Source organism: Octopus bimaculoides, chromosome 28 (genome assembly GCF_046866305.1).
Source record: "Octopus bimaculoides isolate indiv1 chromosome 28, ASM4686630v1, whole genome shotgun sequence".
NCBI lineage: Eukaryota > Metazoa > Mollusca > Cephalopoda > Octopoda > Octopodidae > Octopus > Octopus bimaculoides.
In genome coordinates this window covers 10447005-10472436 of record NC_142955.1, presented here as the reverse complement: position 1 = coordinate 10472436, position 25432 = coordinate 10447005, and the positions used below count along the sequence as shown (strand labels likewise).

Here is a 25432-nt window from a genome sequence, read left to right as displayed (position 1 = left end):
GCAGAATTTGAACTCAGAACATAAAGACAGACAAAATACTGCTAAGCATTTTGCCTGGTGTGCTAACGTCTCTGCCAACTCACCGCCTTGATAAAGAAAAATGCTGATGGAAAGTTATATAGCTAAATCGTTGAGAATTAGATGAATGGCAACAAATTTCAACTTCCTTTTTATGTTACAGACATGTGAACCACTGATTCCTACCAAATCTCTGATGATAATTTCAGATCCAATGTCTAAATTTCTCTATCATGTCCAGATTTTGTATAACCAAAAACCCCTATATTTCATTTTTTCTCACCCATTTCTATTATAAAATTTATCCTGAGTAGGCAACACTGAGTATAGAGCTTAGTAATGGCCCAATGGTCAGTTGCTACGTGATAATCAAGCAGAGCAGTTGTTGAAGCTCTCTACTGGTAAGCAAGTGACAGGCTGAGGTAATTAGTGTGTTTTTATAGCATTTGTTTTGTAATACTGTGTATATTTCTTTTTATTTTGTCACACTCTAACCTTTCATCATCTGACATAAGATCACCTTCCCCAGTGTTGGCACCACTCAAAAAGCACTCAGTCTGCACTGTAAAGTGGTTGGTGTTTGGAAGGGCATCCAGCTTCTGCCTTGCCAGCCCCTGTCAAACTATCCAACCCATGCAAGCATGGAAGGAGGACGTTTTATGATGAAAAACAAAGACATAGATTTGCTGTGTTATAATTTACTTCAACTTGGTGTACACACTATACAGTTACTGTTCTGTATGAATACTTACATGTTGACTTAAGTGACCTTTTTGAGAGAATGATTTGCCACAGATATCGCAGAGATATGGTTTCTCTCCAGTGTGGATGCGTTTGTGTTTAGTTAAAGTACTACTTCCATAGAATGATTTATCACAGATATCACAATGATATGGCTTTTCCCCTGTGTGAATACGTTTGTGAGTTGTTAAAGTATTTCCATGAGAGAATGATTTACCACAGATATCACAGTGATATGGTTTCACTCCTGTATGAATGCGTTTGTGACTAGTTAAGCTATCATTATGAGAGAATGATTTACCACAGACATCACAGCGATATGGCTTCTCTCCTGTGTGAATGCGTTTGTGAATAGTTAAAACATTTCCCCGAGAGAATGATTTACCACAGATATCACAGTGATATGGCTTCTCTCCTGTATGAATACGTTTGTGTGTAATTAAAGACTTTCCCTGAAAGAATGAGTTACCACAGATATCACAGTGGTATGGCTTCTCACCTGTATGAATACGTTTGTGATTAATTAATTGTTCATTTTGAGAGAATGACTTACCACAGATATCACACTGATATGGTTGCTCTCCTGTATGAATACGTATGTGTATAGCTAAGCTATTACTTCCAGAGAATGATTTGTCACATACGTGACACTGATATGTTTTTTCTCCAGTATGAATGAGTCTATGAGTAGTTAAGTACCCACTTTGAGAGAATGATTTGCCACAGATATCACAATGATATGGTTTTTCTCCTGTATGAATACGCTTGTGGATTATGAGGTTACTGTTTTGAGAGAATGATTTACCACAGATATCACAGCAATATGGTTTCTCCCCTGTATGAATACGTATGTGAGTTATTAAGTGATGATTTAGGGAGAATGATGTCCCACAGATATCACAGTGATATGGTTTCTCTCCTGTATGAATACGTTTGTGAGTGGTAAGGTTGCTTTTTTGAGAGAACGATTTACTACAGATATCACAGTGGTATGATACTTTTCTTTTCTCTTTCTTTATATCAACAGGAAAAGCAATACTTTTAGAATCTGTTTTAAATTTCTCACAAAATTCATTTTCCATAATTTCTCTCCTCTTGAGAAAACGTGATGATGTACTTTTTTTCATTTTTATATGTTATTCGTCTGAAATATGACTTTTACTATATTTCCATCCACTGTGATCTTTGTCAATATCTGAAGATACTGCAAATTTGTCCAGATTTAATTAGAATACAAAACCATCTTGTAAACATTCCTAACAATAAAGAAGGGAAATGTTATTATTAATCTCAGTTCAGAAGAAATAATTCACCATAGGTTTATATAAACAAAGTTATATTTGTTCTACATAATATCTTCCTCGGGTAATTTAGAAAAAGATGACAAATAAATATGACATGTGATGTCAACAGTTCACTGGGGCCAACGTCGTTTGATAACCTGAAACAACAGAGAAATAATGGATATAAGATTTAGATATACAATAGTTGAAATTTTACTAGACTTCTATGAATAAACTGTAGCAATAAGCCTTTATCAGAAAATTTGCAATTATCCAAAGAAATGGAGTAAGGAATTTGAAAATCATGGATTCTTCAACAAATACATTTTTTCTTTAACTCTTTAACATTCAAATTATTTTGTCAACTGTAATGCTTTTTAATCACATTGTTTTGAATTAATCATGCATTAAATCATAGCTCTGAGATTTCAATGAGATATTAGGTATTTTTTTTTTTTTTGTTTTTATAATTTGTATATATTTATCTTATTATAAACGCAAAACAATACCACGGAGGCACTGACATAAGCTTAAATAATAAACCACAATAGGTGAACCATGATATGGCAAGGGATTACTGTATGTATATGAAATGAATGTGTGTGTGAGAGAGAGAGAGTGAAGGTGTGTGTTGTCATGTATGTATTTTTTTGCATGTATGTGTAAGTGGCACCCACTTGCGTTCTCTCTCTCACACACATCTTTCATATACACATACATACATGAATACATATGCATACATCTTTTTTGTGTGCATGTATGAGAGATAGAGAGAGAGAGTGAAGGTGTATGTTGTCATGTATGTATTTTTTTGCATGTATAAGTGGCACTCACTCGCTCTCTTTCTCTCACACGTACATACATAAATACATATGCATTTTTTTGTATGTGTGTGTGAGAAAGAGTGAGTGCCACTTACACATACATGACAACACACACCTTCACTCACTTTCTCTCTCACACACACACACACACACACACATCCATTTCATATACACATACATACATTTTTCACTTTCTGCTCTCACTTCAAAGCAAATGTCACCTTCCACACATCATCACAACGCACATCTTCACTCACTCACACACATACTATCTCTCTCACTCACACACACGTTCAGTTCATATACACGTACACACAACTTTCACTTTCTCCTCTCTTTCAATTTCTGCTCTCACTTCAAAGCAAATGTCGCCTTCCAAAGGTCATGAGGCGATCTTTCGTTTCCAGTATCAGAGTTGAGCACGTGAGCATGTGCTCATGTTGCTTTGTCAACTGTAAACACTCCTGTGTACGTGTGCGTGCTTGTTTTGTTTGATGTATTGAAGTGGAACAGAAAACTAATGGGTGTACGTGTGTGTGTGTGAGTATGTGTATGCGTGTGTGCGCGAGCGTGTTCTGTTTTTATGTGTGTGGAATGTAGATATAAGACAAACAATGTCGCATTTTAAACATACACAAATGAAGCAGGTAAGAACAAATATGCAAGGCTTTTCTCTAGTTTAAAATGCGACATTGTGTTTATTGTTATATCTACATTCCACGCACATAATTATATAAAAACAGAACACGCTCTCACACACAACGAAGATATTTGGCAACTCTGATACTGAAAACGAAAGATCGCCTCCTGAATACAAAAATAAAGAGGTAATAAAGATTTACGGAAATTAATAAACAATCATATGATCATGTTTGACGAAAATCAGGGTTCAAGCGAAAGAATGGCTCGATGCGCTTATTCAGAATACCCAAGATTAGTTTGGCTATGTGTGGTTTCATTATAAGTGCTGCAGCTATATATATATATATATATATATATATATATATATATATATATATATATATATATATATAAGCGAAGGTAAAGAATACGCACACCCGGTGTTTAGGATTAGGGTTTTTTGTTACGCAGAAAACGGGTCGTGTGCGTATTGTTTACTGCCGCTATATACATACACACACATATATATATATATATATTTATATATATATATATATATATATATATATATATATATATATATATATATATATATACAGAGAGAGAGAGAGAGACCAAGATAGCCTTTAAATATGTTCAACAACCGATTATAGACAATGTAGTTAGTAATAGAACATCGACGTCTGACTAGCAACACCAAAGGGGTACAGTTTGTGGTGCGGGTCGGTAAGAAATCAGGTAATCTACAACAATAAAGAGAATTAATACATTGGGTCTTTAATACTTACAGAAATATTTTATAATTGATATTATTATAATACCGAGTGATAATTGAGGAAGATGTCAAACAAGAAGGTAACATGGTTTAAATATTAAGGAAATGGAAATCAATTGTATTGCGCATGCGTAAGAACGATAGCTCTCTTTATAAGTATACATACACACCCACATATACAAGCATGCATATACACATATGCATGGTGTTTTCTTCGTCTTCGGACAATTGCCGTCTCCAGGAATTATCATTTCGGGGTCATTTTAAATGTAAAGAATCCAATAATCGCAGAATTTATAAAGAACTCTTATATTTAATAGGGAAATATGACGAAAATTTGACAAGCCATTTTGATATTGCTTCTGTTTTCTCAGGTCTCTCAGACAAAATTCAAAATGACTTGATCGATGCAGTTCAAAAAAGTTATGTTGGATGAAATACAAAATTGCCTGAAGCAGGCTAAATTCGTTGCTACTCTTGTAGATGAATAATCTGTTTTACGTTATGTTACAAAAGATTGTGTTATTAAAGAACGATTTATCAATTTTAATGATGTTAGTGCAGATCAATCAGATCTGAACGTTTTTAAATGCATTGAAACGTGGAAGTGTGGGAACAAATTAACTGCACAAACCTATGGTGGTGCTGCTACCAATGGCAAGACAATTAAATGGGTTGCAGTCAAAGGTAAGAAAGAAATATGAATGTGCGATCTCTGTTCGTTGTTGTGCACCTGTCCTGAATTTAGTTATTTCGCAAGTATGCTCTGCTATAAACGAATGCAATATATATATATATATATATATATATATATATATATATATATATATATATATATATATATATATATATATATATATATATATATATGTGTGTGTGTGTGTGTGTGTGTGTGTGTATTCCTATAATAAATGGACTAGGTACATTCTTACACAATCATCTAAAAGGGATAATGCGTTAGATAACATACTGATAAAAATGACTTCCGAAAGCTACAGGAATTAGGTGGACCTGCTCCTCACATCTTGTTCTTTGTATTAAAGAAAATTGTAATTTCATAATCAGCCTTTTTGAAAACATCATCGAAAATCATGAAGCATGGATTCAGACCACATTAAATTCTGCTTACAGAATTTAAAAACTCCCGATTTCTTATTTTTATTAGAAGTATTTACTGGCATATTTTCTGTCACTGATATCTTATTTAAAATCCTTCAGACTAAGAGTTGTGGCAGTGTATTGCAAAGAGCACATTGATAAAACTAGTACCGTGCGCGAAAATAAACTCGATGACTTTTCAATATTTGATATGTTAGGGGAAAATATGGAATCGAAATTAAAAGATCCCGGAATAAATCTGTTGATCTCTAACAACATCATTCAATGCTCTACAACAAAATTCGACCAATTAAAAACCCGATACTCATCCTTAACGTGCAGGCGCGTGGCTAAGTGGTTGGAGGCGTTCGGCTCACGATCGTAAGCTCGTGGGTTCGAAACCGATGGTACATTGTGTCCTTGAGCAAGACACTTTATTTCACATTGCTCCGATCCACTCAGTTGGCAAAAATAAGTTGTACCTGTAATTTAAAGGGCCAGCCTTATCACATTCTGTGTTATGCTGAATCTCCCTGGGAACTACTTGAAGGATATGCATGTCTGTGGAGTGCTCAACCACTTGCATGTTAATTTCATGAGCAAGCTGTTTCGTTGATTGGATCAACTGGAACCCTCCTCGTCGTAACCGACAGACTGCCAATTACTCATCTTCAGAAGTGCTTAAATTCATAGTACTTTTCAATTTCAGCAAAAGTGAAGAATATTGCAAAACAAAATTCCAGAATTCAGGCGTAGGAGTGGCTGTGTGGTAAGTAGCTTGCTTACAAACCACATGGTTCAGGGTTCAGTCCCCCTGCGTGGCACCTTGAGCAAGTGTCTTCTACTATAGCCTCAGGCCGACCAAAGCCTTGTGAGTGGATTTGGTAAACGGAAACTGAAAGAAGCCCATCGTATATATGTATATATATATATGCGTGTGTTTATGTTTGTGTGTCTGTGTTTGTCCCCCAACATTGCTTGACAACCGATGCTGGTGTGTTTACGTCCCCGTAACTTAGCGGTTCGGCAAAAGAGACCAATAGAATAAGTACTAAACTTAAAATGAATAAGTCCTGGGGTCGATTTACTCGACTAATGGCGGTGCTCCAGCATGGCCTCAGTCAAATGACTGAAACAAGTAAAAGAGTAAAGAGAGCAGAAGCTTTAAATTCTTTAAAAACCACTTATGTTTTTTTTTTTTTTTTGTTTTTTACATAATACGATTACAGAATGAATTAAATGTTCTGTATTCTATGCAAGATCTTAAAAAGCAATGTGTGAGTAATGATCTGATTGAAGCTATGTCAGAACTCTTCAATCTTATTTTGATAATTCCGTCTAAAACTGCCTCTGTCGAGTGGTCCTTTTTCTGCATGGAAGAGAATTAAAACTTCGCAAAGAAATACAACAGGTGAGGAAAGACTTTCATGGTTGGCTCATATCAATTGAAAAAGATTTCAACACCTGATTAAAGCAGATTTCTATGAGAATGTGATAAACATATTTGCCCTGAAAGATCAAACAACTGAATTAATTTATAAACGAGGTATCTAATTTTATAAATGAGGTATAATAATATAGATTTAATCAAAAGATTAAATGTGGTACTTAAAATGTTTGAGGCACCAGAATTTGGTTGGGTAAAAACCAAAAACAAAATCAAGAGATTTGGTGAATAAAATTTGAAGTTAAGCAACAAAAATTCAATAGGTTATAGCAGTACGTACGTTTCGTACAAGCTCCATTTATTCATGTAGTGAGAACACCACATAGAATTTACAATGAAAATGTACTCCTCAGCTGCATAATGGAATTTCATTTTAGACTTTCTCACTACATGTGGTGTTCTCACTACATGAATAAATGAGGTATCTAATTTTTTGTACATCTTTTATAAAATTTTTAAATGCATTAAAACAGCAAACCCCATGGCTATGTTATGAAACTAATATGGTTCTCTTAACTAAATATTTTAAAAAGTGAATCAGCTCAACCAATAAGTACGAGGGTGGATTGAAAAGTTCATAGGCTGAAATCTTGCATGCATTCATTTCAACTCTACATATTAATAACTGCATTGTTTCCTTTCAGGTAAATTGACATCTGACTGTTCAAAGAAGACTTCAGAAGTAACTAGTAGCAACTTCTTTTGAAAATAGGCAAAATTTGGTATTGTGATATCATCAAGTACTTCAGAAAGAGGCTTTAGCCCCCAAGGACATTCATGGTAACATGGTTGCTACATTACAGGATAACACTTTAGCTTTATCAACAGTGCAAAAGTGGGCAGCTGAATTTAGGAGGGGAAAGGAGAGTGTTGAAGGTTACCCAAGGTCTGGAAGTCCTGAACCTGCTGCCATCAAGGAAATCATTGATTGTCTTCGCCACATGTGAATGGATAACAGACGATTGACTATAAATCAAATAGCCAATGCTATTAGCATATGCCATAAGAGAATTGAGAATATCTGACACAATGAACATTGTATGACAACGTTTTCTGCTTGATGGGTGCCACATTTTCTGATACCTATCAAAAGTGCACCAGGCTAATCACATGACGGGAAAATCTGACATTGTTTGAGGAAGTTTCAGCTGGTCGCTTTCAACGTTTCCTCACCTATAATGAGTGTTAGGTTCTTCCCTTTTAGCCAGAGACAAAGAGACATTCCATCCAGTGGAAACACCCCTCCTCACCTGCTTGAAAGAAGACCAAGGTCATTTCATTTGCAGAGAAGGTGATGGTTTCAGTTATTTGGTATGCAAAAGGCGTTGTGCTTATTGACTATCTTCAAATGGTCCACATCATCAATGGACAGTACTATGCCAACCTGCTGAGGCGGTTACCAAATGCCTGGGAAAATTGATGAAAGGGGTCTTCTTTCATCAGGACGATGCTGCGGCAAATATGTCCTTGGTTTCAATGGTTGCTATGTGTGAGTGTGGTTTTGAACTAGTTGATCACCATCCCCATTCTACTCATTTGGACCCATCTGACTATCATCTGTTCGCCAACAGGAAAAACACTTGGCTGGGAACCAGTATCACAGTGATGATGATGTCATATCTGTTGTTGATGACATTTTGGACCAACAGGATAGAAGCTTCTTCACCAACGTGATCCAAGCACTGCAAAACCGATGGAAGAAGTGTATGTATTGCAAGTGGAGACTATGTTGAAAAATAAACTTTATTTGGTCACATTCTATGAGAGTATTTTGGTCAGCCTATAAAATGTATATATTAAGAAAAATTTACATCTAAGAAAGCTTAAGGAATTCATCAAGTCGATACAGAATAAACCGGGTATTCTAGTCCCTGCTGACAAAACTGGAAATTTGTACAGACTGGATTATACTACTTACAAAAAACTTATCATGAAGGAACTTAACTCCAAATACAAAATAACCTCTAAAAGAAATCTATCGGAGATTAATTTAAAGATCAAGAAAATTATGCAGGACTATGACTTAATAGATAGAACTGAACTACTGGTTCCAGCTGAACCTAGGATTAATTTGAAAGACCACAAGAAGAACTTCCAGGATAACCCGACTGTGAGGCTCATTTGCCCATCTAGGTCTGACATTGACAGACTTAGTAAACTTATACTAGACAATATTTTACCTCTTATAATTCCTAATTTATCCTTAAAGTTATGGAATAATACTGAAGAAGCACTAAACTGGTTTAAATCTATTGACAACACTGGTAACTTTTCGTTTATTCAGTTTGATATAAATAACTATTATTCTAGCATATCCCCTATTCTCCTAAATAAGGCTCTCATTTTTGCTATGAATCGCTCCCTCATTACTAGGGATAAGATAGACATTATTTTGTTAGCTAGAAGAACTATTATTGAATTTGATAGCAAGCTCTGGACTAGAGCCGATACCCCAGAAAATTTTGATGTACCAATGGGGTCGAGCAATTCGGCTGAGGTTACAAATCTAGTAGGAGCTTACCTCTTATATTGCTTAAACAAAGAAATCCCGGAGCTAAAAGGTGGTCTATATAGGGATGATGCTTTATTCATCATCCCTAGTAATAATAAATCATTCATTGAGAGAATAAGAAAGAAAATTAGAAAATTTTTTAGAAGTTCTAACTTAAATATTACATACGAATATGGTAATAAGATTGTAATTTTTTTAGACACCACTCTTAACATAGAAGCTAGAAAAGAGAATGAAGTTACTAGATATGTAAGTAGATTTTCCAATCATCCACCAAATGTATTAAATTCGATAGTTAAAAGTATTTCTGAGAGAATTACTAGATTATCTTCTAACATTGATATATTTAACTCTAATTCAAACTACTATAATGTGGCTTTGTCTAAAGCTGGATATGCCCCCAAAATTTATTTTCTTAGTCCTGGTAGGACATCTCTCCTTGATGCAGATAATAATAATAATAATAATAATAACAACAATAATAATGGTAATAATAATAATAATAGTCATAGATGTTATAACAAACCTAATAACTTAAGTAGTAGTAATAATGGACCAAATAGAAAACAACCCTAAATGCCTAAAAATTTAACTAATAAGAAAAGTAATAAAGTACATTTTAATAGTAGACTACATGCTAACACTAGTAATAAACCAATGTTAGTAGACAGTAATGGCAAAACTAATGATATAAATAAGAAGTATCCCACAACTAAAAGAACTACCAATCATAATAATAATATTGTTCTGGGAAGTAATAGTAATCAAAGTATACCCCATACTCACCCACGCAATAAATTTAAGAGAAAAAATAAAAACTCTATCTGGTTAAATATCCCCTTCAACTGTGCAATATCCACAAATATTTACAAAAAATTTATGAATATTTTACAAAAAAATTTCCCTTCTTCCCACAGATATAGTAGAATTTTCTCTTGTCATACAGTCCGAATTTCTTACTCTACCCTTCCTAATGTAGGTACAATCATAGCAAGGTTAAACAAAAAGAATATCAGGTCAGCTAGAATCAATGAAGTTAAAAATAGTGGATATGGTTATATGAATAGTAATACAAATAATAATCTAGCAAATACCAATAATGATACTACTAATAATTATATAAATAGAAGTGAAAATAACAATGACAATAGAAATTATGAGGATAATAACAATATGCTTAGTCCTGCCAACCATAATTTTAACCAACAAATAGAATGCAACAGTAATGATGTTGCGGTTTTAACTGAAGTTGATGATAGGCTCAACTCCAATGAAAATAATAGGAATCAGGGACTTGGTTCATATAATATCAATATGCCCAATGTTGGAGGAATAATTCTAACTGATAGCACATCAGGAAACGAGTTAAATAATGATGGAAATGATTAAAATATACCTAATAGTGGAATTGATGAAGGGATAAATAATATTAGTGTAAATAATTGTAGTAATAATAATAATAGAGATATTAGAAATAATATAGGTGGGGTTGATAGCACCACTATGTGCAACTGCAGAAATAAGTCCCATTGTCCTTTATTAGGAATTTGTTGCACCCGTAACGTAGTATACAGATGCATTATTAGTACAATAACCGAGAATTATATTTACATAGGATGTAGTATTAATGTGAAACAGAGAATATATAACCATAGGTCCTCTTTTAGACTTAGACATAAGGCAAATAGTACGACATTGGCAAGTAAAATTTGGGAGTTAAAAGATAATGGTATTAATTTTAGCCTTAAATGGGAAATTATAAGAAAAGCTCAACCTTATAGAAATAATAGATATGGATGTGAATTATGTTCTATGGAAATATATGAAATTTTTAAACTTAGAAATAATCCTAATCTAATCAATAATAGATTAGACCTCAGGGTATCGTGTGTTCACTGCTCTACTCGCACTTTTAAATTTTTTAAAAAGTAGTTTTATAAAGTAGTTAAAATTATCAAATTATAGTATTTTAACTTCTACCATGGTCATCTAGGGCTATTAATTAGAACATATTTTAAATTGGAAATTGAACCTTTATAACATATATTCCTGATCTCTCACCTTAACATTTAATCTACTTGTGATAAATAAGATTTCAACTTTACTCCATAGAAGATATTTTTTCACACCACTTCTGCTAATGCTGTTAGTTTCTCAATATGTATCTTAACCCTATATAGCTTATAAGAATAGGAAATTTTCATAAGTTTTTACTTTATTTAATGCTTGACTTTAAAAGAATCATTATTATTACATTATTCCAGGGCTTGCAGCAATGGTGTCTTGTTTATTTTTTTTATTTTGTATTTTTAACTTAAATAAATCTAATCCTTATGCCCAAAATTAATCTAATCCTGATTCAATTGATATTCTTTAATTAGCCCATGTTAATCTTGAAACAAATTCATGACTAATGAAACTTTTAATCAATCATCAGGTTCCTGTATTGGATGTCCTTGTTAATTCCTAATATCTTTTTTTCTTTTCTGTCCCTTAAACCTTAGTAAACCCATTATTATAAACTAATATAAATCCTATACTCATTTTTCTTCACATTATAAAAATAAAGCTTACATTTTATGTGTCTTCAAAATAGTATTATTATATATATCAGCTAAAATTTTAAAATCATCTTTTTAAATAATTCAAAATAGTTTTCATGAACCCAATATACATAATATCCTTAGACTTTACACCTTATCTTTAGCCTCTGAATTCTATACTGACATTACTTCATGATTTTTGTATAAACTAATTACATTTCATTTTATTATTATTAACATACCTCTTATTGTTAAAATATTGGTTAAACTATTTGATATCTGTAAAACAATACTGATGCTCTATTCAGACTAAAGAAAAAGCCCTGTTTGACCTATATACCTAGGGTTTAATTCCTCAACATTTTGATAGTAGTAAAAAAATCCCAACCTATAAGAGTGTTGCCACTCTGACCAGAGAAACATTTATAACCATATCCTTTATAGCCATGTCCATGCATAATGCTTACACCTTCCCTTTCCTTAGAAGTGATTGTCCCTTATACTATTACTACTAGATAAGAGACAATAAAATCAGAGACAGTTAGAATTTTTTGCCTAGAACCAATTACTAGCCTGATAGACTTGGCTATGTCAAGATGGATTTTTATGTATTCCTCCCACTTGGATTTGAAATGTTGCCACAATTATAATATGTCTATTCTACTGTAATTTTCTGCATTTTCGTGCAGCTGAAGATTGCTCTACATATTGCATTTAATGTAATGCTCGCATTACTTAAATAAATGGAGTAGCATGAAACGTGCATACTGCAATCATCTTTGAAATCCGTGTTGCTTATTTTGATTTTTTGATCACCTAGTTTTTGGAATGTTTAGTGCCTAAACATAAGTACCATATTCAATTTTGAATCTAAATCTGAACCTTAATTATATATATATATATATATATGTATATATAATTTTTCATAGAAAACTATGTAATCGTTACCAATATAGCAGGAGATTTCACTGCAAAGAAATCTAAATTAGACTCCTTAGGGATCGTTCTCCTTGTTTATATATCCAAAGTTTTAAATTTTTACATTTAAGAGAGAGATTTGACGCTAATATCCATTATTAATGTAATTTAATAAATTACATTAATAATGGATATTAGCGTCAAGTCTCTCTCTTAAATTTAAAAATTTAAAACTTTGGATATATATATATATATATATATATATAAATCTATGTCAGCGAAACTGAGTTCTAAAAGTGCTGTATGTCCCACCCACACTTAACAAGAAAATTTCTCACACACTCTACAACAAACCAAACTACATCTCCTCTCTTCCTCACATTTCCTCCTTCATACAATATGCCTAGCTCTCAATCCTGTCTCACTGCCCTGTCCTCTGTATCATTGTTATCCAGTAGTTCCCCCCACCGCTGACTCTATATATAACCAGGTTTTCGCTACTCATTCCTCCCTCCTCCACACTCTTTGATCACACTTCCTTCACAATATCCTGCCATTTATATTATGGAGTTCGAACCTCAAGGATATTCCTTGGCACTTGCCACCATCTATATCTCTCTCCTACTTTACTCAACAATCCCATTTATATTCTGATATCCATCCCTTGTGAGTATGCCCAGCACTTTGCTACCATCACTATCCTGCTGTCTCCTACTATCTCTCTCTCTCCTTTTCCTACACTTCTTTCAGGTTGGGTAACCACATATTTCCTTTGCAGCAGCGCACCTGTTTCTGTCTTCATTCCTAGTTTCTCTCTCTCTCTCTCCTCCAGCCGGGTAACCTTGTACCTCTTCTACAGCAAGACACCTGTTTCTGTCTCACTATAACCTTTCATCATCCAACACAAGAGCACCTTCTTCAAAAGTGTTTTTTTTTTTTGTGCGTCTTGTATGTGCTTGGTGACCCTGTCAATGCAGGTGCCACTTATAAGCACCCAGTCCACACTGTAAAGTGGTTGGCATTCGGAAGAGCACCCAGCTGTAAAAACCTTGCCAAAACTGACCTTGCCTGTGCTTGTGCCATGTAAAAGTTCTAAGTCCACTCTGCTGAATGGTTGGTGTTAGGAAGGGCATCCAGCTGTAAAAATCCTGTCAAAACCGATACAGAAGTCTGGTGCAGGCTTCTGCTTGGCCAGCCCTTGTCAAACAGTCTCACCTATGCCAGCATGGAAGGCAGGCATTAAACAATGATGATGATAAGATATATATATATATATATCATCATCATCATCATCATTATCATCGTTTAACGTCTGCTTTCCATGCTAGCATGGGTTGGACGATTTGACTGAGGACTGGTGAAACCGGATGGCAACACCAGGCTCCAATCTCTATATATATATATAAGACAAGGCATGAATAATGGTCATTCCATATTTCTTTATCAAAGTAAATTTGACTAACACCTGTTTCCAGTAGTCATTATGAGTTCGTTATTGATAGGTTTATTCAATTAGCCCATTGGTCGGTTGAGAAAGATTGAACGACCTAGATAATTATTGCTACTTTTGGCAGTCATTTCTGGTTATATGTACGTATGTGTGTGTGTATTTATGTATGTGTATATGCATGCATGTATGTATGTATTTTTGTATGTGTGACCATGAGTATGTTTGTGCATGTGGGTACGTGTGTGTGTGCATGTGTTTGTCTATTCATGCGTGTATTTGTATATGTGCATGAATGCATGCAATGAATGTCAGTAACTGGTAGAAGAATCTTTTCTACTCTAGACACAAAGCCCAAAATTTGCGGGGAGGGGGCCAGTTGATTAGATCAACCCCAGTACGCAACTGATACTTAATTTATCGACCCCAAAAGTATGAAAGGCAAAGTGGACCTCGGCAGAATTTGAACTCAGAATGTAAAGACAGACAAAATACCACTGAGCATTTTGGCCAATGTGCTAATGTCTCTTATTTCTTTACTGCCCACAAGAGGCTACACAGAGGAGACAAACAAGGACAGGCAAACGTATTAAGTTGATTATATCGACACCAGTGTGTAACTGGTACTTATTTAATCGACCCCGAAAGGATGAGAGGCAAAGTCAACCTTGGCTGAATTGGAACTCAGAACATAGCGGCAGACGAAATACCGCTAAGCATTTCGCCCGGCATGCTAACGTTTCTGCCAGCTCACCATCTTGAGTAACTGGTAGAAGAATGATGGCTATTAATTGGGAAGTGACTTGAAGAACAAGGAGTGTCAACAGAACAGCGCAGGTGTAAAAGACAAGGGTTCATTGGATATTAACACATTGATCTCCTGTTGCTAAAGTAATGCGATGGCAGGAGGAAAGAACTGCAGAGATGCAGATGGTAGTGGAGATGGTGGTTGAACATCAGATTTACTCTTTGTATTAGTTCATGAGTGGTAGGTAGCATAAATAGGGAAGGAACTGTAGAAAGATGAGAGGGTATTGAGCAGATACGGATGAGAGAAGGTGGGCGTTTACAAGGTACAGAAAGTGAAACCAACGGTTCATATGTGCACACACATACTCGTACAGATATAGGGGTCTGAAGTTAAGAAGCTCACTTTTGCAACCACCTGGTTTCTGGCTTAATCCTACTGCACGACACATTTGCGCAATTGTCTTCTACTATAACCCCAAGCCAATCAGTACCTTGCGAATGAATATGGTCGCAGAAATGGTATGGACGTCCATTGTGTACATACAGGTTTACGTCTGTATGTGTGTGTGTGCATGCATTTGTGCGTGAAGACTATTTGGTAGTTGTAAAGCATCTAAAAACAACTACTTACCACACAGCCACAACACGAACACCAGCAATATGTTTTGTACATTTCAACCTCTAAACAGAGGAGAGCCAGAGAGCAGTTACCATAGCAGTCAAGACTGTAAACAACAACAGCGATGGTAGCGCCACAGCTGGATCAGCAAACTCCTGGAATCAACCAAATCATTCCAATCAATTATATTGTCATACTGCTAAACTCAACCTCTAATTATTGTTATGTGAATACCTGCGCTATTGTTCCATGTTTTTTTCAACGGTAAAAAAATAAATATTTTTCATTTGAAATTTCAACAGAATTCATGTTCACCCGATCATCATCACCTCAATACCAAATCATTACACTGTTGACGATAACACAGAAATATCTTATTATTGCACGCGCACACACATATGCATACACGCAATTTCCACTCTTTTTCGGGGTTTTTTTTAAATCAGTTGATTAGAAATTATTCTTAAAGATTTAAGCAGATGGATGGAGATGGAGTATCACTAAACTAGGTTTTAGGCCACTCCAGAAAACAGTTTTATTAGGGACAGCCAGGAGGAAGATTTGGACTCTAAGGTTACTTGTAGGAATTTTTCGGCACTCTAATGTGTTGCGCATATATGAAATAATAATAATAATAATAATGGTTTCAAATTTTACAATTGGTGCTTATTTTATCCAATAATTAAGGACGAAATGCTGTTAAGCATTTCGCCTGGCGTGATAATGATTTCGCAGTTAATAATAATAATAATAATCCATTCTAGTATGGCACAATGCCTGAAATTCGGGGGTAGGAGAAAATCGATTACATCGATCCCAGTGTTTCACTGATATTTATTTTATCGACTCCGAAAGGATGAAAAGCAAAGTCAACCTCGGCGGAATTTCAACTCAGAACGTGAAGACAGACAAAATGCCGCTAAGCGCTTCGCTCGGCGTGCTAACGATTCTGCCAAGCCCTCCGCCTTAATTATTTAAGTAAAATTTTTCATATTTGCTTAATTTAGAATGTCTTCACCAATATGACCATCCCTGGTTCGGAAAAATCCGTAATCTGGAAAAGCTTGGATCCAAAGGTTCTGGAAAATCGATGTCATATTTTTGTTTGAAAACTTGAAGCTATGTAGTTAGAATAAAGGTTCTGGTTAGCCAGGTAAGGGGATCTAATGAGAGTTACTTCTCCTAAACTTTATAGAGCTGCAGATGTAATAGGCGTATTTCCGGTTCCGTCGTGGTATCAGATAAACACAGTTTTTGATTTATTATTCCTTAGTTATTGCAATGTCCTTTATAAAAGGTTCTTCAACTATCGCGTACGTATTTATAACATCCTTTATAAAACGTTCCTTAACGAACAGTTATAACGATATCCGTTATAAAATATTTCTCAACTAACGCACACAGTTATAAGATATCTTTTATAAAACGTCTCATCTGCCACACAATTATATCCATATCATTTATAAAACATTTCTCAATCACTACGCACATCCTATAGTGTTGTAGTTTCTTTTATATGTGTGCTATGTTGGTTTTTTTTATTATAAATCTTCAAGATGAGACTGTTATTTTTAGTATAGTTTCTATCAGTTAGTTTTAAAAATATTCTGAAAAACACTCTAGCCACGAAAGAATTCGAAATCGAATGTCATATTATGTATCATGTGTTTTATTGTATTTAGAAAAAAACAAATATATTTGCGATACTCTTTTGTTTAAATTTCCGCTCTATTCAAAGTCGTATCTTTACTCAAAGTAGACTTTTAAAACTAAAGATATTTCACAATGAACACTGGTATGTATACTATAAACAGCTAACATATAATACGTATTGAACACTAATATATGGTTTTTATAAACGTCATATTCATGATTGGGCATACTTCCACATGGGTGTGGCCCCTATCCTCACAAACGACTTTCATTTTTTCATAACTTTCAGAAAAATGGATGTTTTCCAATGACATTTTCTACAAATACGCTTCAAATATTGTATATCTCGATTATATCGGAATCTGTGTTGAAAAGGATATTTTCCGAGGGTGATGTGAAGAGTTTCGGAAAATTCACACTAGACGTCTTTGTTTCTTCATAGCTTTTGGGAAAATGGAAGGGCTTTTTTTTTTTTTTTCATGAAATTTTCTACAAACAGCTTTCAGAGTGTACAAATTACGATTATATAGTTATTTAATATGAAAAAGAAAATTGTTGAGCTCACACACACGCATAATAACAGGCATCACAATTTTTTTGTATTGTATTTAAGAAAGAAGAGAGCCGTAATTCATGCTATGCCCCTCTCTTAGGTTTTTCTCGGTGAGAGTTTTGGTGCTAGAAAAAGAAAAAAAGCCTCTACATTGTTGTTCAACCTACTATAAATAGCTGTCAGGTTTGCCTCAAACTATATCCTTCCATCTTAAAAATAAATTGGGAAGGTGATAGTTTGTACACATTTCATTATAGACTTATTCAGTAAGGATTGATTCAAAACTACGTGGTTTTAACTTCAGTCCCCTTGCTTGGCACCTTAGGCATGTGTCTCCTACTGTAGTTCTAGGCCGACCAATGCCTTATGAGTGAATTTGGTAGATAATGTGGATGCATCACACACCGGCTCATGTATATATATATATATATATATACATGAGCCGGTGTGTGATGCATCAAGCTCGTCGAAACGCCGGTGTTAAAACGTGGGTAGCTGAAGAAGTAGAATGTTCTCTATGTGGCTCGTGTGTTCTCGTCTACGTTTGTTTGCAATGTCCTGTACCCAGATATGCACCTATACATACAGGTGGATGTCGGTATGCACATACCTGTACGTATATATGCATATACTCATTTACTTTTGTTTTTATATATATATATATATATATATATATATATACAGCGTGGTTGTTTGATAAGAAGCTTGCTTCCCAACCACATGATTCTGGGTTCAATCCCACTGCATGATACCTTGCCCAAGTCTTCTACTATATCCTTGGGCTGACCAAGACCTCACAAGTGGATTTGGCAGGCAGAAACTGAAAGAAGCCTGTCGTATATATATATATATATATATATATATATATATATATATATGTGTGTGTGTGTGTGTGTCTGTCCTACCATCACCACTTGACAACTGGTGTTGGTGTGTTTATGTCTCCATAACTTAGTGGTTCAGCAAACCGATAAAATAAGTACTAAACTTTAAAAAAGAATAAGTCCTGGGATTGATTTGTTTGACTAAAATCCCTTGAGGCAGTGTTCCAGCATGACCGCAGTCAAATGACTGAAAGAAGTGAAAGAATATAGTGTGTTGTGCTTTGGGAGGGTCATAACACAAATAACAAATACATACTGGTTCAAAATCACTTCTTTATTGTTAGTCAGTTAGTTAAATATCTGACCAACTAACTAATTGATCATTTGTTTAATTTGTCAGTTAAACAATATATATATATATAAGAAGTTGAAAATGCACAGAGGTTCTTTTAGATATTTTATTTTTTAATTTTTCAAGACTTAACTGGTTTCAAAGATTTCTCTGACTTTCAAAAGTTAAGATAGAAAGACATGGTACTGTACTGCAGCTGCCTTGCTTCTGACTGGAATTCAAGAATTGTCTTGTTTTTATAGAGACAACACAGCTCAAATCAGTATCTGTTTTGGATACATTTTGATTGGTCAGTGACGATCACGTGATCAAGTTTTAGAAACTTTTGTAAATTCTTGCTAGCTACATCCATTCTTTGCCATGTGACAATACATTTATGTTCATTCAATTATGACAGCTTTAACTAACTACACCAAACATATTAGCCCAAATACCCTACACACACACACACACATCAATGTGTTTGTGTCCACGCCCTCAATGCTTCACAATTGCTATTGGTTTATTTATGTCCCTGTAACTTAGCAGTTCAGCAAAAGAGACTGATGAAAATGAGTATTGAGGGTGGGGTTAATCTGCTTAACACCCTTCTAGACTCTGCCCCAGAAAAGACACAAGTCCAATGACTGGAACAATTAAAAGATAATCAATACATATTTAACGTGACATTAGCAGAAGAGTTAGTTGTAGTTTACAAATATGGTATATTGCATAATTTATGATAAATCCATCATTTAGTGTCCATTTTTCCATGCTGGTGTCCATTAGATAGTTTGACTGGAACTGATAAGCTGGAGAGCTACATCACGCTCCATGTCTATTTCAGCTTGGTTTCTACAGCTGGATGCCCTTCCTACTGCCAACCACTCCACAATGTACTGGGGTCTTTTACATGTTGCCAGCATGCCCCTTATACGTGCCATCAGCATGGGCGCCTTGTACGTATCACTAACAAGGGTGCCTTTTATGTGCCACCAGCACAAGTGCCTTGTACATGCCACCAGCATGGGTGCCTTGTACGTTCCACCAGCACAGGTGCCTTGTGCGTGCCATCAACATGGGTGCCTTGTATGTGTCACCAGCACAGGTGCCTTGTACATGCTACCAGCATGGGTGCCTTTTATGTGTCACCAGCATGGGTGCCTTGTATTTTCCACTAGCATGGGTGCCTTGTGCATGTCACCAGCATAGGTGCCTTGTACATGTCTGCAGCACTTTTTACATGTCACTGACATAGGCGCCTTTCACGTATCACCAGCACTAGTCACAGCTACCATTTCAGTTAGTTTGACGTGTTCTCAAACACAGCAAATTGCCAGAAGTCTCGAAAAAGTAAAATCTGAATAAATGGATTTATCTACAGTTTATTAATTTAGAAATGCAGTAAAATTTGCACTATTGAATCTGTTATATTTTTAAGTATCCTCTACATTTTGTTCTCTTTCTTTGTTGTTTCAGATGACATTGGCATAAAAACCATATGCATGAACACCATTAAGATCTTTTGAAGACTTACAGAGAACATATAGGACCCAGTTTATACGATTGAATTACTTCTGCAGTCTTTACAGGATGGTGTTTTTTGTAATTTTAATTAGATGGCAACATCTTCAGATATTCAAGAAGATAACAATATAGCAATAGACACATTAGAAATAAAATATATGAACCAAAAGAAAAACATCTGTATATTTTGGTGAGAAAGTAAAACTATGGAAATTGAATTATATGAAAATGAGACTGAATTTAAAACACAGTCAACATGGGTTGATTTTTCTGACGATGAAAAAGAAGAAAAAGGTAAAACATCATATGACTGTGATATGTGTGAAAAATCGTTCTCTCGGAAAGGTAGACTTGTTACTCACAAACGAAGTCATACGGGAGAAAAACCATATCATTGTAATATCTGTAGTAAATCTTTCTCTGTAAGACACAGTCTAACTATTCATAAACGTACTCATACAGGAGAAAAACCATTTCACTGTGATATTTGTGGTAAAACATTCTCTCAAGGAAGTAAAATGAAAAAGCACAAATACATTCATACAGGAGAGAAGCCATATCACTGTGATGTCTGTAGTAAGTCGTTCTCTGAAGGGGGTAACTTAGCTAAACACAAACGCATTCATACAGGAGAGAAACCATATCACTGTGATGTCTGTAGTAAATCATTCTTTCAAAGAGTTCACTTGACTACTCACAAACGCATTCATACAGGAGAGAAACCATACCAGTGTGATATCTGTGGTAAATCATTCATTGAAGGAAGTGTCTTAAATAAACACAAGCATATTCATACAGGAGAGAAACCATATAACTGTGATATCTGTGGTAAATCATTCTCTCGAAATGATCACTTAGTTGTACATAAACATATTCACACAGGAGAGAAACCACATCACTGTGATATCTGTGGTAAATCATTCTCTCAAAATTACCTCTTAGCTGTACATAAACATGTTCACACAGGAGAGAAACCATATCACTGTGATATCTGTGGTAAATCATTCTCAGCAAGAAGTAATTTAACAGTACATAGATACATACATACAGGAAAGACACAGTATCACTGTGATATCTGCGGAATATCATTCTCTCGGAGAAGTGACCTAACTACTCATAAGTACATTCATACAGGAGAGAAGTCATGTTACTGTAATATCTGTGGTAAATCCTTCTCTCAGACAAGTCAATTAACTATACACAACACATGTATTCATACTGGAGAGCGGCCCCATCGCTGTGATATCTGTGGTAAATCATTTGCTGCTGCACGTTACTTAACTAAACATATTCGTATTCATACTGGAGAAAGGCCATATCATTGTGATATCTGTGGCATCTCGTTTTCTCAAACAGGTCATTTAACTACTCACAAACGTATTCATACGGGAGAAAAGCCATATCGCTGTGATATCTGTGATAAATCCTTCACTCAGACAAGTCACTTAACTATTCACAGATATATTCATACTGGAGAGAAACCATATCACTGTGGCATCTGTGGTAAATCATTCTCTCAAAGTAGTGATGTGACTAAACACAAACACATTCATACAGGAGAGAAGCCATATCACTGCGATATTTGTGGTAAGTCATTTTCTGCAAGAAGTAGCTTAACTATTCACAACCGTTTTCATACAGGAGAAAAGCCATATAACTGTAATATCTGTGGTAAATCATTCTTCACAAGTAGTGATATAAACAAACACAGTCGTATTCACACAGGTGAGAAACCATATAACTGTGATATCTGTGGTAAGTCCTTCTCTGAAAGAAGACTTTTATCTAAGCATAGAGGAATTTGTTCAGGAGACAATAAAAGCCATATCACATCAATAACTAGTGAATAATTTTGTAGTAAGTTAACTAACCACTGACATTTTTGTATGGTAGAGAAACCATATTGCTATGGTATCTGTCTTAAATGATGCTTGATATCAGACCTTTTTTGTCATAAATGTATTCATACAGAAGAGAAAACCTAATGTGATATATGCAATAAATTATTGTCTTGAAATCTCATCTTACTAAACTTGTATATATGTGTATGGAAAACAAAATTCAACAGTATCAACTCGTTCGATAAAAATATGGTATTTAACTGTAAATATATTCACATAGAAAAGAAGATATAACTCTGCATGATAACAACCTCCCAACCACAACTATATCTGCATTTATGACACACTGAATCAGTAATATTCTAAATAAAAACATTTGTTCAGAAAGCATATATATTCCAGAAGGTAGAAGTGATACTTCGTTTTTGTATCTCATTTGCCAGCTCCTTTATGTGAATTCGTGTGTTGAAACAAATGTTGTTGAGGTCTAGGGAGAGTCACTATGTCAATATACTAAAGGAGTGGAATTGAACCAGTGCAGGTGTTAATGATATTAGCACAATCACTCTCCCTGGATACAACAAACAAAAGATACTATCAATGTATTTGGAGTAAATAACAGAATTGTATTATAATAAATCAGAGATAACACTATGCAGTCATTGTTACAAATAAATATAGAAAGCATATTCTATTATAACGTAATATAATATGTGTATGCTACCTTATATACAATTTATGATGCCTTATTTATATTCTGTTTTATATGCTCCATCACAGGAATTATTCTTATTTTGGCTTTAGATGTCATCATCATTTTACATCCATTTTCCATGCTGGCATGTGTTGGATAATTTGACCGGAGATGGTAAGCCCAGGGGCCTGACCAGTACCTATTGTCTGTTCTGGCATGGTTTCTATATCAACCACTCCACAGTTGACGTTTCTATATCTATATGAGATACATACATACAGGAAAGACACAGTATCACTGTGATATCTATGGAATATCATTCTCTCGGAGAAGTGACCTAACTACTCATAAGTACATTCATACAGGTAAATTCTTCTCTCAGACAAGTCAATTAACTATACACAACACATGTATTCATACTGGAGAGCGGCCCCATCGCTATGATATCTGTGGTAAACCGTTTGCTGCCACACGTTACTTAGCTAAATACGTACATATTCATACCAGAGATAGGCCATATCATTGTGATATCTGTGGCATCTCGTTCTCTCAAACAGGTCATTTAACTACTCACAAAAGTATTCATACGGGAGAAAAGCCATATCTCTGTGATATCTGTAGTAAATCCTTCACTAAGACAAGTCACTTAACTATTCACAGATATATTTTGTTATTTGAGATAACTTTGAAGTTATATATTTTTGAAATGCAACCAAACGAAATAGATCCATACATATGCAAAAGGAATGATAAAACATAATGAAAATTCATATAAATGCATTCATAGCTATATATACATACACTTCTATATGAACACACACAATCCCCAAAACGAAATATAATACTTGAGAAACAATGTATATATTTATATTCACAATTACGTGCAAGTATTGTGTACATACACACAAAACATTGATAACATGCGCACAAATTGATCACTAAACTAAGTACACCTTCTTGACTTATGGTCATCTGCACTTACAGCCAAAAATATAAATAAATAAAAACGAGCACTCAGAGAGTGCAAACCTCCACCAAGGCAACACCAACATCCTCTCAATGATTAGCCAGATATGATTTTTAAAATGAGAATATCTGAAATAAACTCAACTGCTCTCACAAACAAGAATACTAAAAATTAACCCAACTGCTCTCAAAAATTAAGTAAAAAAACCACAACAATAATCCAAAATCCTTGTCCAGTACCAGATTAATCCCAAAATCTGATTAGTTTGTGCCAGCCACGAGGTCAGACATTCCTGAAAGCTTCATCCGAAATCCATCCAGCGGTTCTTGAGATATCTTGTCCACAGACAAACAAACAAACACAACTGAAAACAATACCTCCACCTTCGCTAAGGTGGAAGTAATAATTTTAAAAAATCAATTTTCAGACATTAGGCAGCTGTGTGTACGATAACTATGGCAGCATCTGGCAACGCAGAGCTCCCTCAGATTTAAGCATCCACTGCCTGCCACTGTCTCTCACTCAGTCGCTTTCAAGCATCAGTTGCATGAATGAAAATAGTGTTGAAAAATATAAATCCGACATATTACCAGTCACTCAGAACAAAACTCAGTCGTAGGTTGAGAAGATGCACTGAATACATTTGCTATACAAATTTTCTTTCACATGACTGCATTTTATTTCAATTTGCAATCCATCCATATAATTAAGCGTTTCATAAATATACACTTAAAAGAATATTTATACTTAAGTTATTTATACATACATGAAAATCTTTTCTCACATCCCTATACCTATTACAAAACGCACGTGTGCATATGTGTATTGATATTTTCACCCTTCCTAATACCAACCACTCTACAGAGTGTACTGGGTGCTCTTTACATGGCACTAGCAGCAGCAAGGTCACCAAGACCCCTCAACTGTGGGGAATAGTATTAAAGGACAGAAAAGGTGTCTAGCATTAGAAGGGGAAACTGGCTTCTGCAGATGGGGGGGTGAGGGAATATGGTGAAGATGTGACGGAGAGGGCAGGGGCCATATACCCAAGTTACAAGGGGATGTATATAGGGAAGTGGACTACAGATTGGTGAGGGTGAATTCACAAGATTTCAGAAGGATTGGGAACTAGAGCTTGAGTGATGTAATGAGTAAGCACATGTAGAGGGAAGGGATAATTAGGAGGATATGTGACCCAGGAAGACATGGGACGAAGTTTTGAAGGCCAGTCTCAAGACACCAAGTCATATGAAGGAGATGACTAAGGAATGAGATATCTGGTACATTGCTGTTCACAAGAAAATCTGTGAGCCACAGCAGAGATTTATACTGGTGCTGGTATCATATAAAAAGCACCCAGTACACTCTGTAATGTGGAGGGCATCCAGCCATAAAAACCATGTCAGAGCTAACAATGAAGCCTGGTGCAGCCCCTGGCCTTACCCA

The 25432-nt window shown here is 35.1% G+C and overlaps 2 protein-coding genes across 5 annotated transcripts; one reads left to right on the top strand and one right to left on the bottom strand.

The window, feature by feature from the left end:
* Positions 1-700: 700 nt before the first annotated feature.
* Positions 701-15746, bottom strand: LOC106868404 (uncharacterized). Of its 2 annotated transcripts, none has more exons than XM_052977377.2 (2): positions 15609-15746; positions 701-2200 (listed from the first exon to the last, which is right to left on the bottom strand). In XM_052977377.2, exon 2 carries the CDS (start codon positions 1884-1886, stop codon positions 747-749), a length of 1140 nt encoding a protein of 379 aa, XP_052833337.1. In that variant the 5' UTR covers positions 1887-2200; positions 15609-15746; the 3' UTR covers positions 701-746. The 2 variants fall into 2 exon arrangements, with proteins under 2 accessions (XP_052833337.1, XP_014769124.2); XM_014913638.3 differs by lacking the exon at positions 15609-15746 and adding an exon at positions 4276-4430.
* Positions 4435-22501, top strand: LOC128251055 (uncharacterized). 3 transcript variants are annotated; one of them, XM_052977374.2, is made up of 2 exons: positions 4435-4949; positions 20437-22501. In XM_052977374.2, exon 2 carries the CDS (start codon positions 20691-20693, stop codon positions 22332-22334), a length of 1644 nt encoding a protein of 547 aa, XP_052833334.1. In that variant the 5' UTR covers positions 4435-4949; positions 20437-20690; the 3' UTR covers positions 22335-22501. The 3 variants fall into 3 exon arrangements, 2 of the variants coding, with proteins under 2 accessions (XP_052833334.1, XP_052833333.1); XR_016238733.1 differs by lacking the exon at positions 4435-4949 and adding an exon at positions 15724-15860 and having other exon boundaries at positions 20437-20574; XM_052977373.2 differs by lacking the exon at positions 4435-4949 and adding an exon at positions 16781-16909.
* The last annotated feature ends 2931 nt before the right edge of the window (positions 22502-25432 follow it).

Bases quoted from the DNA above. Each gene is read 5' to 3' on its own strand.
- LOC106868404 (XM_052977377.2), bottom strand. From the start codon at position 1,886: ATGAAAAAAAGTACATCATCACGTTTTCTCAAGAGGAGAGAAATTATG.
- LOC128251055 (XM_052977374.2), top strand. From the start codon at position 20,691: ATGGAAATTGAATTATATGAAAATGAGACTGAATTTAAAACACAGTCA.